This window comes from Setaria italica, chromosome V (genome assembly GCF_000263155.2).
Source record: "Setaria italica strain Yugu1 chromosome V, Setaria_italica_v2.0, whole genome shotgun sequence".
Lineage (NCBI taxonomy): Eukaryota > Viridiplantae > Streptophyta > Magnoliopsida > Poales > Poaceae > Setaria > Setaria italica.
Window position 1 is genome coordinate 5,320,939 of NC_028454.1, and position 11,735 is coordinate 5,332,673.

Sequence of the window (11,735 nt, forward strand, 5' to 3'; positions counted from 1 at the left end):
ATGGCGGTACTCACCTTTGCTGTGCGGCGGCGCGATCCGGTGCTCGTGGGCCCTGCAGGGCCGACGCCCCGCGAGACGAAGCGCCTGTCCAACATCGACGACATGGAGGTCCTTCGTCGTCACATGCCGAGCGTCTGCTTCTACCGAGGCGGGTCGCGGGTCGACGACGACCCGGCAGCCGTCATCCGCCGCGCGTTCGGCGAGGCGCTGGTGCCCTACTACCCGCTCGCCGGGCGGCTCAGGGAGGTGGAGGGGCGGAGGCTGGTCGTTGACTGCACCGGCGAAGGGGTGCTGTTCGTGGAGGTGGACGCCGACGTGCGGCTGGCGGAGCTGGAGGCGGCCACCGGGCTGCGGCCGCCGTTCCCGTGCATGGACCACCAGGCGACGTCGAGGGCTCCAGTGGCGTCGTCGGCAGCCCCTTGCTGCTCGTCCAGGTGACCCGGCTGCTCTGCGGCGGCTTCGTCGTGGCTTTCCGCATCAATCACGTCATGTGCGACGCCGCCGGCGTCTCCCAGTTCGTTTCCGCCGTCGCGTAGCACGCCCGAGGCCTCCCGGCGCCGGCGATGCCGGCCGCGTGGTCCCGCGAGATCCTGGAGGCGCGCAGCCAACCAAAAGCCCGCGACTACGACGCAGTGCCGCCGCCGCCGTCGTTCAGCAACATGGTCCAGCAGACCTTCACCTTCAGCCCGGCCGACGTCGCGGCGCTCAAGAAGCGGCTCCCGCCGCACCTCCGCGACAAGGCCATGGCCTTCGATGTGCTCATGGCGGCCGTCTGGCGAGCCCGCACGGCCGCGCTGGAGCTCCCGCCGGGCAAGGACGTCGGGCTGGCGTTGATGGCGAACTTTAGGGGCCTGAGCGAGCTGGGCATTCCCGCCGGCTACTACGGCAACGCTTGCATCGCCCTGATGGCGCAGACCACCGCCGGGGCTCTTCGCGGCGGCTCGCTGGGCGACGAGGTGGCGCTGGTGCGGGAGGCGAAGGCGGCGATGACCGCCGAGCACGTGCGGCCGCGCTCGGCGCTGGCCGACGATTACTTCGTGTCGGATACCAGGCACGCGTTCCAGCGCGCGGACTTCGGCTGGGACGAGCCGGTGTACGCAGGACCTGTGGCCACGCACCCGCTCGTCAGGGCGAGCTTCCTCCTCACCGTCAGGAACGCCGACGGGGAGGAAGGCCTGGCGGTGACGATGGTGCTGCCGCAGCTGGTGATGGATCGTTTCGCGTCGCAGATTGAGATGCTGCTCACCTCGCTCGTTGCCCCGGCAGTGCGAGGGACGAAAGCAAGGCTCTGAAGTTTCCCCGTGATCGAGTGGATGAAATGGATGCATCAATTTGTTTTCCAAAATGAAAGCATCTTATCGTCTCGATATGATCAGTAATTAATAAGAGCACTACTTCTCTTTTGAAAAATACTAAGTAAGAACACTACTTTACTGCTACGGAAAATGCAAAACTACTTGTGACCATATAATTTATCTCGAACGTTGATTTCTCTTCATGCTACCGTTGATCCATTATTTAACCCATGTACCTCTCACCTCACGATCCATCTCACCATTGATTTAAAAATGGATGGATTGGATAACCCATATGGTCACCTATGTGAAAAATCCATACTTGACGAGTACGAGTATTTTCCAATTACTGCTAGTTGACATTTGGTTGGGCTGGCCAGCGACGTCGGATACTGGCCCATTCGATGTCCTTACCACCCCTTTGATGGAGTGCAAAGCTTTGCACACAGAGGCGGGCCTAGGGATTAGAGATTGGGTATTCAAAAATTCAGAAGATAAAAGAAATTAGTGTCTCAACCCTGTTTTGTGTCATGAATCATTGACAAATACCATTGATTAGCAAAATAATGGGTATTCAATGAATACCCTTGAATACCCTCTAGGCCCGCCCCTGTTTGCACATTCCAACTTCTATTTGAATTACCTCACTGCGAAGAAAGGGGATAGAGAGCTGAGATAACGTGAGTTTGATTGGGTATGGGCTGGACACAGTTTTAGGGCCAGGCTCGTTCCGAAATCTCGGAACCCAAGTGAAAAAAATAATAAAATACTTCCTCTGTTTTAAATTATATGTCGTGTTTCTATATACATAGTTTTTAATATGATCTGGATATAATGTAAATTTAAATGCATAACAAAATCTTTATAGTAAAGCTAAAACGTTCTGCAATTTGAAATGGAGGGAGTAGTTAATTAATTGGTGGTTGATTTAAGATTCATGTCTAAAAATAAAAAAGTAGTGCCGGAATGGTTTCAAAAAGTATTGGCAAATCATAAAGTCAACACGAAAATATGCAGGAAGTGGAACATTGGTCTAGTGCTATTTGTATTTCCACCATGTAATGTGCAATGGCATTTACTTACAGTAGAAACTATACACATTTTTATGTTTTTATTAGAAAAGAAAATATATTGTTTCCGATCCAACCATCTTTTTTAAAAAAATAGAAAGAAACATAAGAATAAGAAAAAATATCCTACTTTTAAAAAAAACGTCGAAATATTTTAAAAGTTAGAACGGTTTAGTTGTTTAAATTTAAAAGATGAATCAAGTATTAGCACTATTGTTTGATAGTAAAAACTTATGCAAGTAAAAATGAGGTTAACTACTTAGATTAAGTTGGCTAGCTTTGAGCAATGTTATCAGTATTCCGATACGTGTTCTAGTATCTTATATGATACTTCAATCTACGTACAGTATATTATAAATCTTGTATAAAAATGTACTATATTTTATAAAATCTTATAGTATTCTAATACCACAATCTTGTTATTTGATCCGGTACTGTAAGCCTAGTATTCCAATCCTAACCATCTTGGCTTTGAGCACGAAGCTTGGTGCGAGCTCCAGCCCAGCCGAGCGGCCGATCGATGGAGCAGTTAAGAGCGCGTTTAGCAGCCTGCCTCAGCTAGGCTGAGTCAACCTAATCAGATTCATAGAATGCAATGATATTGATTGGCAAATCTGCAGCTCATGGTGCTAGTTAGACTGAGATAGTATTCGTTAGGCTGGATGAATTGGTATTACACACGAGTCAAGGTAAACTTACCACCCATCCTTCTACCTCCTCTGTTCTTCTCTCTCAGCAAGACTCCATAGCATCACCGTACATCGCTTGCCGCCGTTGCTCGCGCCACCGCGGCCGCATCCTCCACGGCCGCGTCCTTCACGTACAGTTGCCGCCGCCCACACGCATCCCATAGCCACGCACTGCCGACCACGCGCCTCCGCAGTCTACGGCCGCACGCCGCCACGGCCTCCGCCGGCCGCATCCGGGCGCGCCTCATGACTAATCTGATAGACACTCAATTGCACGTGAACCGCAAACCAAAATTAATTTGGAAGGAAGGCAATGGAACGGCATCCAAATCTTCAACATAAGCTACATAATGAAAGGAAAAAATTAAGAATTGTTTCACGCACAGAAGATTTGTTAACGAACTTGCCTTCTAATGCAAATCCAAATCGATGACTGTTGGCCACTGCCGCACCCTCTCCCTAACTACTAGCCTTGCCGGAGCTGCAGTTTTACGACGCTTCAGCTCAATGACGGACGCGGCCGCGCATCATTGGCCGGCAATGGAAGGCACGTGAGCAGCTCCACGCAAGCATCAACGCTGCTCGTGGCGCGTCTTCCCGTACTGCCGCACGCCACGGCGGACCCAGCCCCGCATCCCCCGCACGCGGCGGCCTCCAAGTGCCGCCGTGGCCCCTGCGCCCCGCTCGCTGCCCCGGCCTTCCAGACCTGCCGCGACCCCCCGTGCGCCAGCAGTCGTGCGCTGGGCGTCCCATGGTCACACGCCGTCACAGCCTCCGCCGTGTGCCCACGGGCGCGCGCCTCCCCAGCTGCGGCGGCCTCCGAGCGCCTCTGCGGTCTCGCAGCCCCGCACACAACGGCCTAAGCGCTGCCGTGGCCCTGCACCCCGCTCGACTCCCCGACCTCCGAGCACCGCCGCTGCCTCTGCAGGTGGTATGTGTTGGTGAGGAAAAAACAATCCACCCGAAGTCAACGCAACGACGCCCTCAAGCATGCACCGTGTGGGATGATGGATTTTCCCGTTCCACGCTATGCATGCTCCAAGATGCTCTGCGAATCGGGCCATCCAGGATAGCAAACAGACCACGCCCACGGACCTGGCCCAAAGGCAATACACCCTACCAAACGGCGGTGCGAGCGGGAGCGGCTTGCAGCAAATGATGGTGGCCCCCGGGTTGCCGGGCCTGCAACTTTATTTTACCACGCGAGGGAGATAGATGGGGACGGAAAATTACCGCCCGGTAACCGGAGAACTCTCTAGACCTCGCGCACGGAGCATGTCAACGCACGCGCCCAAACACGAGGCCACGACCACGAGCATCACAGAGTCCAGCCTGATCTGGGGACCACACGCCCGAGCAACAGAATGGACCCGCTGCGTGCGCGCGTGACGTGAGCCTCTCCCTGCCACGGCCAAGCTCGGTTCCATCCAAGCGGTGCCTGCTGCGCGGGCGTGGTGGTGTACTGGTGTGGTGATCAAGCCGTGTAACCGTTGACTAGTGTTCTAGACTACTCCAGTAGTATACTCTGGTTGTTATAGTACCGTTGATTTTTTTTTATAGTGAAAAAATTATGCGTCAAAACGAGCAAGCCTACGATTCGGGCGTGCACAAGATGGGAGTGGTAGACTAAAGCAAGCTAGCGGTATAACTCGTAAGGCCACGCTGGCTTTGTGCTTGTGCCCGTGCATGGGCACGACCGCACGAACCACGCGCGCGTGACAGCTCTAACGGGCCCGCGTGTCATAGACTTGAACCCCCCACGGCAGGCCACAACAGGACGGCCGTTCCGTCAAGGCTGCTGCAGCTGGCCGTCCTAGATTTTTCCCTCTGCAACAGCGTCACACACGCACGCTGCACCCCCTCCTCCAGTTTCTCTCTCTAGAAAGGACTCTCCCACACGCCTGTAAAAAAAAAAGGAAAAAAAACCAGTAAATAGGATCAGCAATTCGCTGCCTGGTGCCGTTCACGGCTCGCCCCCTCCATCTCATATTCCCTGCTTCTTTACCCCCGTTCCCTTCTCTCTCAGACCCCTCTCTCCTCTCTTGGCCTCCTTTCCCTCGCGGCGACCGGCGGCGCCGTTCGCCACGTCTTCGCCGGGCCCTTTCCCGGCGGCGGCTGGGCGAGCAGCGGCGCCATTCGCCACGTCTTCCTCGCCGGGCCCTTCGCGGGCGACGAGCGCCCACCAGGTACGCCCTTGCCCGTTGCCCGCCCCTCCTCCTCCCTTCCTGCTGTTCGAGACGGAGCACCCCACCCCGCTGTTGCAACCTAGCGCTTTCGAACACTTTTTTACCCCCGATTTTATTTCTGGATCGCACCAGTTCGATCGGAAGACGGCAGTGCCGACGTGCAGTGATTGTGTCTGAGTTCACTTAATTTTTCCATGCGAGCCAGTGCATTTAATTTGGTTGGGTTTCGCAAATTTCTTCTGGTCTCGACCGACGGAAGTTTCCGGCCGGCCATGGGATCGGCTAGTTCTCTGGAATTCTCGCTTTTAACCCAGTGTTTGCTTTTTTTTTTTATCATCCTGTGCTGATAAGATGGATGGGTTGGTTTGGCTTTCGCTTCAGCAGGGAGCACGGCCGGGAATGCAGATGGACGCGGAGACGGTGCAGGCGGCTCCTGCGCTCGCGGCCCGTCTGCAGAACTCGCCGGTACGTACGCAGCCGCTTTGGGCAGTTCGATTACTTTCTGCATGGCTTCCGTTATCTGGGTGCTGAACTGCTGATGATCCGTTTGCCTTTCCATTGATCTGATGCTCTGGTCAGTTGTGCGTGCTGCTTTAGTTTGGTTTTTGGGTGATTCGCCCGGATGTGTGTAATTGAGATGCTGTTGATGTATGCTTTGATGCTCTTGCAATTGCAAGACTTGCAGTAGTACGGTTCAGTGGTAGTTTTCTGAATTCTGAACTGCAGAGTTGCTGGGTTAATCAGCTTGGTGGAGTGATCTTGTTTGTTTATGTGAGTTGCATGCATGCTGTAGGTTGCCAAAAATAAGTGTTCAATCAGCTAGAATTGGCCTAGTATTCTCTCCATGCATGAACCTTGTTAAATCTTCTGAGCTCATTTATTGCAGCATGTTTAATTTGCTGAGCGGGATTTAATCTGGAATGGTGTACTGCTACTTTTGTAGTATTAGTAATTTTTGTGAGGGGTGACTGGATGTTAGAAATTATGTGGATATATGTGGAACAACTACCGGTAGTTTATTTAATTATGCCTGTGCACGTTGTAGCTGGAGGAAATATAACTGCTAAAAGAAAATCGTGCAGACAAGTATGTTACGAAGTTTCCAAATTAAACAGCACAGCTATGTTGGGCTTTATGACTTTTTACTGATGGTAATTAAAATGCATATTCTCTGAACAACTGTCGATAGGAGATAAAGTCACGATTTTATTGATGGATTGGTGTTATATATTGGTTTGTTTGAATCCATTCATGCAATTAGCATAACTATATAGTGTTTGTCCTGAATAAAGTACCAGATAGTTGCACAATTTGCCACTGTATCAGTAATTCACGTGTCAGCACATAAACATTTAAAGTTGACTTTGATAATTATCAACATACGTAATTTTGGTATGTATATAGATATATAATTGTTTAAATCGTATATGAAGATGTACACAATCGTGCATGTGGATCAAAACTGGACCAACAAACCTTTGTATGTCAAAAAGTAGACTCAATTTGTCAGGTTGTCATATGGAAAGAGAAAAAAGTTCTCTTTCTGTATAGTTGCTTTTTTTTTTAATTTCTGGTGGTGTATTATTGTGTTAAAATGATGCTGATTGATGTCTCCCTTTCACGAGGATATGTTTTCCCATGTCACACACACAGCACACTGCACGCGTTCACTCCCAAAGCTTTACCATTTCAATCTTCTCTCTTTTCTCTCCTATGAAACATACACATCTCACCTGTTGTTTCTGTGACCATTGCAGAAGCCACAGGTCAGCAAGTACTACTTCAAGAAGAAGACCAGTAGCCACAGCAGCAGAAACGGCAAGGATGATGCCAACCACGACTCCAGGATCCAATCCAGGTCGCCCCCGAGCAGACAGAGCCTGACCTTCTACGACACCCCCACCTACCACACTGGTGAGCACAGCTGGCCATATATGGCGCAACGCTGCCACACTCATCCATTATTCTTCAGGACACACTCATGACTCACCTGACACTTTGTGTGAATTGATCTGGTTTCATCAGGAGCCTTCTACGAGATTGACCACGAGAAGTTGCCCCCCAAATCTCCAATCCATCTGAAATCCATACGTGTGGTAAAGGTGAGTCTTTTCTTTATGGGATTCAGCTGCTGCTCTCGATTTATTGATCTGTTTGGCATGTTTGATATGTTTTTGTTTCTGATCGTCTGATGTCTGTGTGTAGGTGAGCGAGTGCACACACCTGGACGTCACGGTGAAATTCCCATCCCTCCAGGCGCTGCGCAGCTTCTTCTCCTCCTACCCAGCGTCCGGAACCGGACCAGAGCTCGACGAGTGCTTCATCATGAGCAACAACCATGCCACGCGCATCTTGCGCCACCGGGTAGCCGATGAGGAGCTTGAGGGCACGGTGCACAAGGACAGCTTCTGGCTCATCAAGCCCCACCTCTACGACTTCGCCACGTCCCAGCAGGCACCACCTGCTCCACCGGCGGCTAAGGTGGCGCTGGTAGCCGACTCCTGCCTGCTCACCACCTTGAAGTGTGATGGCGCTGGGTGGGGCATGAGGCGCCGTGTCAGGTACATTGGCCGGCATCGAGATGAAGCTCCCAAGGAGGCTGGAGTCAATGGTTATGACACAGAGGTCAGCATCAGAGAAGAGCAGCAGCATCCAGCCATGCAGGAAGTTACGAGGAGCGAAAGAAACTGTAAGAGGAAGCGGGAGGCAGAAGGAAGCAGCAAGGACAGGCACAGAGATGAGGGCAAGACGAATCGCAAGGTTCAGGGCAGCAGCAAAAAGAGTTCGAAGAAGGCAAAGAAGCGCACAGTGGAGTCCAACGATGGTGACCCTCGGCACGGTAAGGACCGGTGGTCAGCCGAGCGCTACGCCGCAGCAGAGAAGAGCCTGCTCGATATCATGCGCTCCAACGGTGCTCGTTCTGGCGCGCCGGTGATGCGGCAGGTGCTGCGGGAGGAAGCCCGTAAGCACATCGGCGACACCGGCCTCCTTGACCACCTGCTCAAGCACATGGCCGGCCGGGTGCCAGAAGGCAGTGCTCACCGATTCCGTCGCCGGCACAATGCAGATGGTGTGATGGAGTACTGGCTGGAGCCGGCCGAGCTTGCTGAGGTGCGGCGACAGGCTGGTGTGTCTGATCCATACTGGGTGCCACCACCGGGATGGAAGCCAGGTGACGACGTCTCCCTCGTTGCCGGTGACCTACTAGTCAAGAGGCAGGTTGAGGAGCTTACCGAGGAGGTCAATGGTGTAAAAAGGTGTCCTTTTCTGCTCCTTTTCTCTCTGTCTGCACTCTGTAGTTCCGTTGCAAGTTGCAATACCATTGTTGTATAAGTTCTTACATAGCGTGAGAAATGGAATATCTTCCTAGATTTATGCTAAATTTGACTTTGTGGTGGTATGTGAAGGCAAATGGAGCAGCTAGTGGGCAAGGATGAGAACTTTGATGCAGAAAGAGCTTACAGTTCATTGAAGGTATGCAAAAGATCAGCTCTGTTATCCTCTCAGTAGTCAATCATCACTTTTGTTGTTGTCCCATTTAATTTTCAAGAAAGATGGCATTTTGCTGTTTCTTCTGATTTAGAACTGAGCAAAATATGTAATTGCATTGATGTGAAAGTTTCTATATATTTGGATATGCATTTTCGTCTTCATTTGAAAAAACATAGGCACTTACAGCATTTGCCGAGTTTCTGTATGTTTGGTTGTGCAGCTGCCTTCTCACGTACAACATTTTCGTCGACTGATGGGAGATTGTTTTTTTCTGAAGTGCTAGAATGCTAGTCTTGGTTCAGAGCCTGATGTTTTGATATGGTTGCTATCAACTTCTTTTCCGGTCACTGAAATTCAGAAGCCAGGATGTACTGATGTACATGATCTGACTAGCATGAAAACTTATAACTGCAATTCCTTTGTTTTACTTCCCCCACTTGTTCTACTGTGGAACCATAACCTTTTTTTTCGCATGCCCATTTTCAATGCACTGATGGAAGTTATTCAATTTGTTTTTCAGGAGAAGTACCAGAGTGTTATGAGGGATAATGAAAAGCTTGAGAAGCAGGTGTTCTCTTTGAAGGTAAGTACATGCATGCAGCAATTTTTCTCTGCTTGATAAAATCTGGCAATTAATTTCAAACAACATCAAAACCGAGACACCAATTGTTTCCAAAAAAAGAAGGGGGACACCATGCCTGCTAATTTGTCTTTAGTGATCCACATTTCTGAACCTGTTTCAGACTTTCAGTAGATGCCTGGAATACTTCATGGTGAAGCAGTGACTTTGCTAGCATTGCTTGCTGCATTTACAGAAACGATCTTTCCTTTTATTTTCAGGATATGTGCGAGAATGTGGTTCAGATGAATGGTGAGCTGAAGAAGGAGGTGTTATCCTTCAAGGTACATTCATGCATCCAGCCATGACATTATCTTCTTCATCTGTAACATCTATTGTACTGTAATTTCTAATAAAGCATGGATGATTTTTAGGTCCAGATCTCCGCACTGCTAGCTCTGTGCCGCTCTGAATACAGTTACTGACTCTATCTAATTTCAGGATAAATATGAGCATGTAGCTTACAAGAATGATAAGTTAGAGGAGCAGGTTACCTATCTTTCCAGCTCCTTCCTTTCTTTCAAGGTAGCTTCTTTGCATGGCAATGTACTCTGTTTGTTGATTATGCTCAGCCTGTGCAAATGTACATTTGCCATTATCCATGAGTACAAAGTAACAGTGCCAATTGGATGGTGCAGGATCAGTTGGTGCTGGCGCTAAAGACAGGAACATCTCGTCAGCTGGGATTGGCTCCCAGTGATGGCAATCAAGAATCTGCTCCCCTCACAGAAGTGTACCTTGCTTCTGGTGACCAGATGACCCCGCGGGCCGACAGCACCGTCATCCAAGGTGTCCCGGACAGCCTGGCAAGGAAGAGCAGCTTCCGTGTCTGCAAGCCACAGGGAACGTTCCTGTGGCCCAGCATGGCGTCCGGCACGACCATCAGCGGGGGAGCCAGCAGCAGCTGCCCGGCCACGGCCACGCCAGGCCCAGGGATCCCTCGCAGCACCAGCTGCACCACTAGCGCCGGGCTGGGGCTCCAACGATCATCGCGAGCCCCAGCAGTTGAGGTGGCGGTGTCGGCAGTGTCAGCAGTGTCGGGCCTGGACGAGCACCTGATGCTTGGCGCCCTCTCCTCCACGCCGCCCTCGGCATCATCCACTTACACCACTGCCACAGCGGCAAAGCTGCAGCTGTCCCTGTCCAGCCCGAGGTCACCACTGCAGCCGCAAAAGCTGTTCGGCACTTCTGCTGCTGCTGCCGGGTTTAGTCCTCAAAAGCTGCTGCATTTCTCTGGCCTTACTCGACTTCATGTGGTAAGTCCATTTGCTTGCATGATTCTTCAGTCTGGTATTCCGCAGCATGATCCTGTGACAGTTAATTCTTGCTGTTTGATAGTTGTCTGTAAGCATTGGTAGTTCAATGCAGCTGCAAGCTGAATCATGTTCAATTTATCATGGCCTGTGCAGGACACGTCCTCATCGTCCGGGGCCTGTCGCGCCAGCCCCCCGGAGGGGAGGAGGGCCCTTTTCAGTGCAGACGCCGGCCGGATCAGCATGGTGGCCACCGAACTGGCCCTGGCTACTCCCTCTTACTAGCTGAGCTGCTCGTACCTCCACTTCATCACCTCTCTAGTCCCTCCACATCCGCAAGCAGTCAGTCTTTGGCTTTTACTCGACCTCGGCGTGCACCATTTTTTCTTAAGGAAGAGGCAGCACGCAACATACATAACATGCATACAGGAAAAAAGAAAAGAAAAGAAAGCAAAAAAAAGGTAGAAAAACAAGAAGAATAGGAAGTCACTTGAGGGTTCTTGGTTGCATAGTTCGTAGCCATTTGAGGTTTAGTCAGTCCCTGGTTAATTTTTGTGTCATCGAAGCATGTGTTCTGGTGGCTAGCTAGTACTTGCATTGGATTGATCCCTTTAGTACATATATTCTGCCGTCTTTGGTGCATGACACATTTGGAGTAGAATGTGTCAGTTTTCCTGGCTCCATTGGGCATTTATAGAGTTATTATAGACTATATATCCTGTTACTCTCATGTGGCATAAAATCAATGCCTCGTTGAACCACATACATGCTTGGTAATTTACTGTTGCTCGTATATATATCGGTGGTGTTCCTTTATGATCTGTGCAGTTACTGATATCGCTCACAGGCACAATCCTATGCAGAAAGTCGTGTTTGCGCACGTGCTACCTTTGTGATTATGATTGTTCAAATATTATGATGATTAAAATTAAAATGCAATTAGCTACATGGAATTTGATCTTCTTATCTTCAGTTGGAGTACGGAATGTTTAAGTTTATAGCTTCTGATGAAGCTGGCCATGACTCATGTACTGACATATTTCGTTAACATTACTACTGCCTCGTCACAATTCACAAGGAAAAAAATCAATAGACGTATTCAACTAGACTAGAGAGCAAATTGGCCAGAAA

The 11,735-nt window shown here is 50.4% G+C and overlaps 1 protein-coding gene and 1 pseudogene across 1 annotated transcript; both read left to right on the forward strand.

Annotated features, from left to right (window-relative positions):
• LOC101777329 lies at nt 1-1,312 on the forward strand (annotated as a pseudogene).
• A 3,737-nt stretch (nt 1,313-5,049) lies between these two features.
• Nucleotides 5,050-11,420, forward strand: LOC101772969 (protein DYAD). Its single transcript, XM_004967797.4, has 11 exons — nt 5,050-5,240; nt 5,622-5,705; nt 6,998-7,154; nt 7,266-7,342; nt 7,446-8,497; nt 8,648-8,714; nt 9,253-9,315; nt 9,573-9,635; nt 9,793-9,876; nt 9,990-10,607; nt 10,761-11,420. The coding sequence occupies exons 2-11, from the start codon at nt 5,640-5,642 to the stop codon at nt 10,887-10,889; spliced, it is 2,376 nt and encodes a 791-aa protein (XP_004967854.1). The 5' UTR covers nt 5,050-5,240; nt 5,622-5,639; the 3' UTR covers nt 10,890-11,420.
• The last annotated feature ends 315 nt before the right edge of the window (nt 11,421-11,735 follow it).

Excerpts from the sequence above, each read along its gene's own strand:
- LOC101772969 (XM_004967797.4), top strand. The coding sequence starts at position 5,640 with ATGCAGATGGACGCGGAGACGGTGCAGGCGGCTCCTGCGCTCGCGGCC. Across the intron at positions 5,706-6,997 it reads CCCGTCTGCAGAACTCGCCG|AAGCCACAGGTCAGCAAGTA; the intron begins GTACGTACGCAG and ends TGACCATTGCAG. Across the intron at positions 7,343-7,445 it reads AATCCATACGTGTGGTAAAG|GTGAGCGAGTGCACACACCT; the intron begins GTGAGTCTTTTC and ends GTCTGTGTGTAG.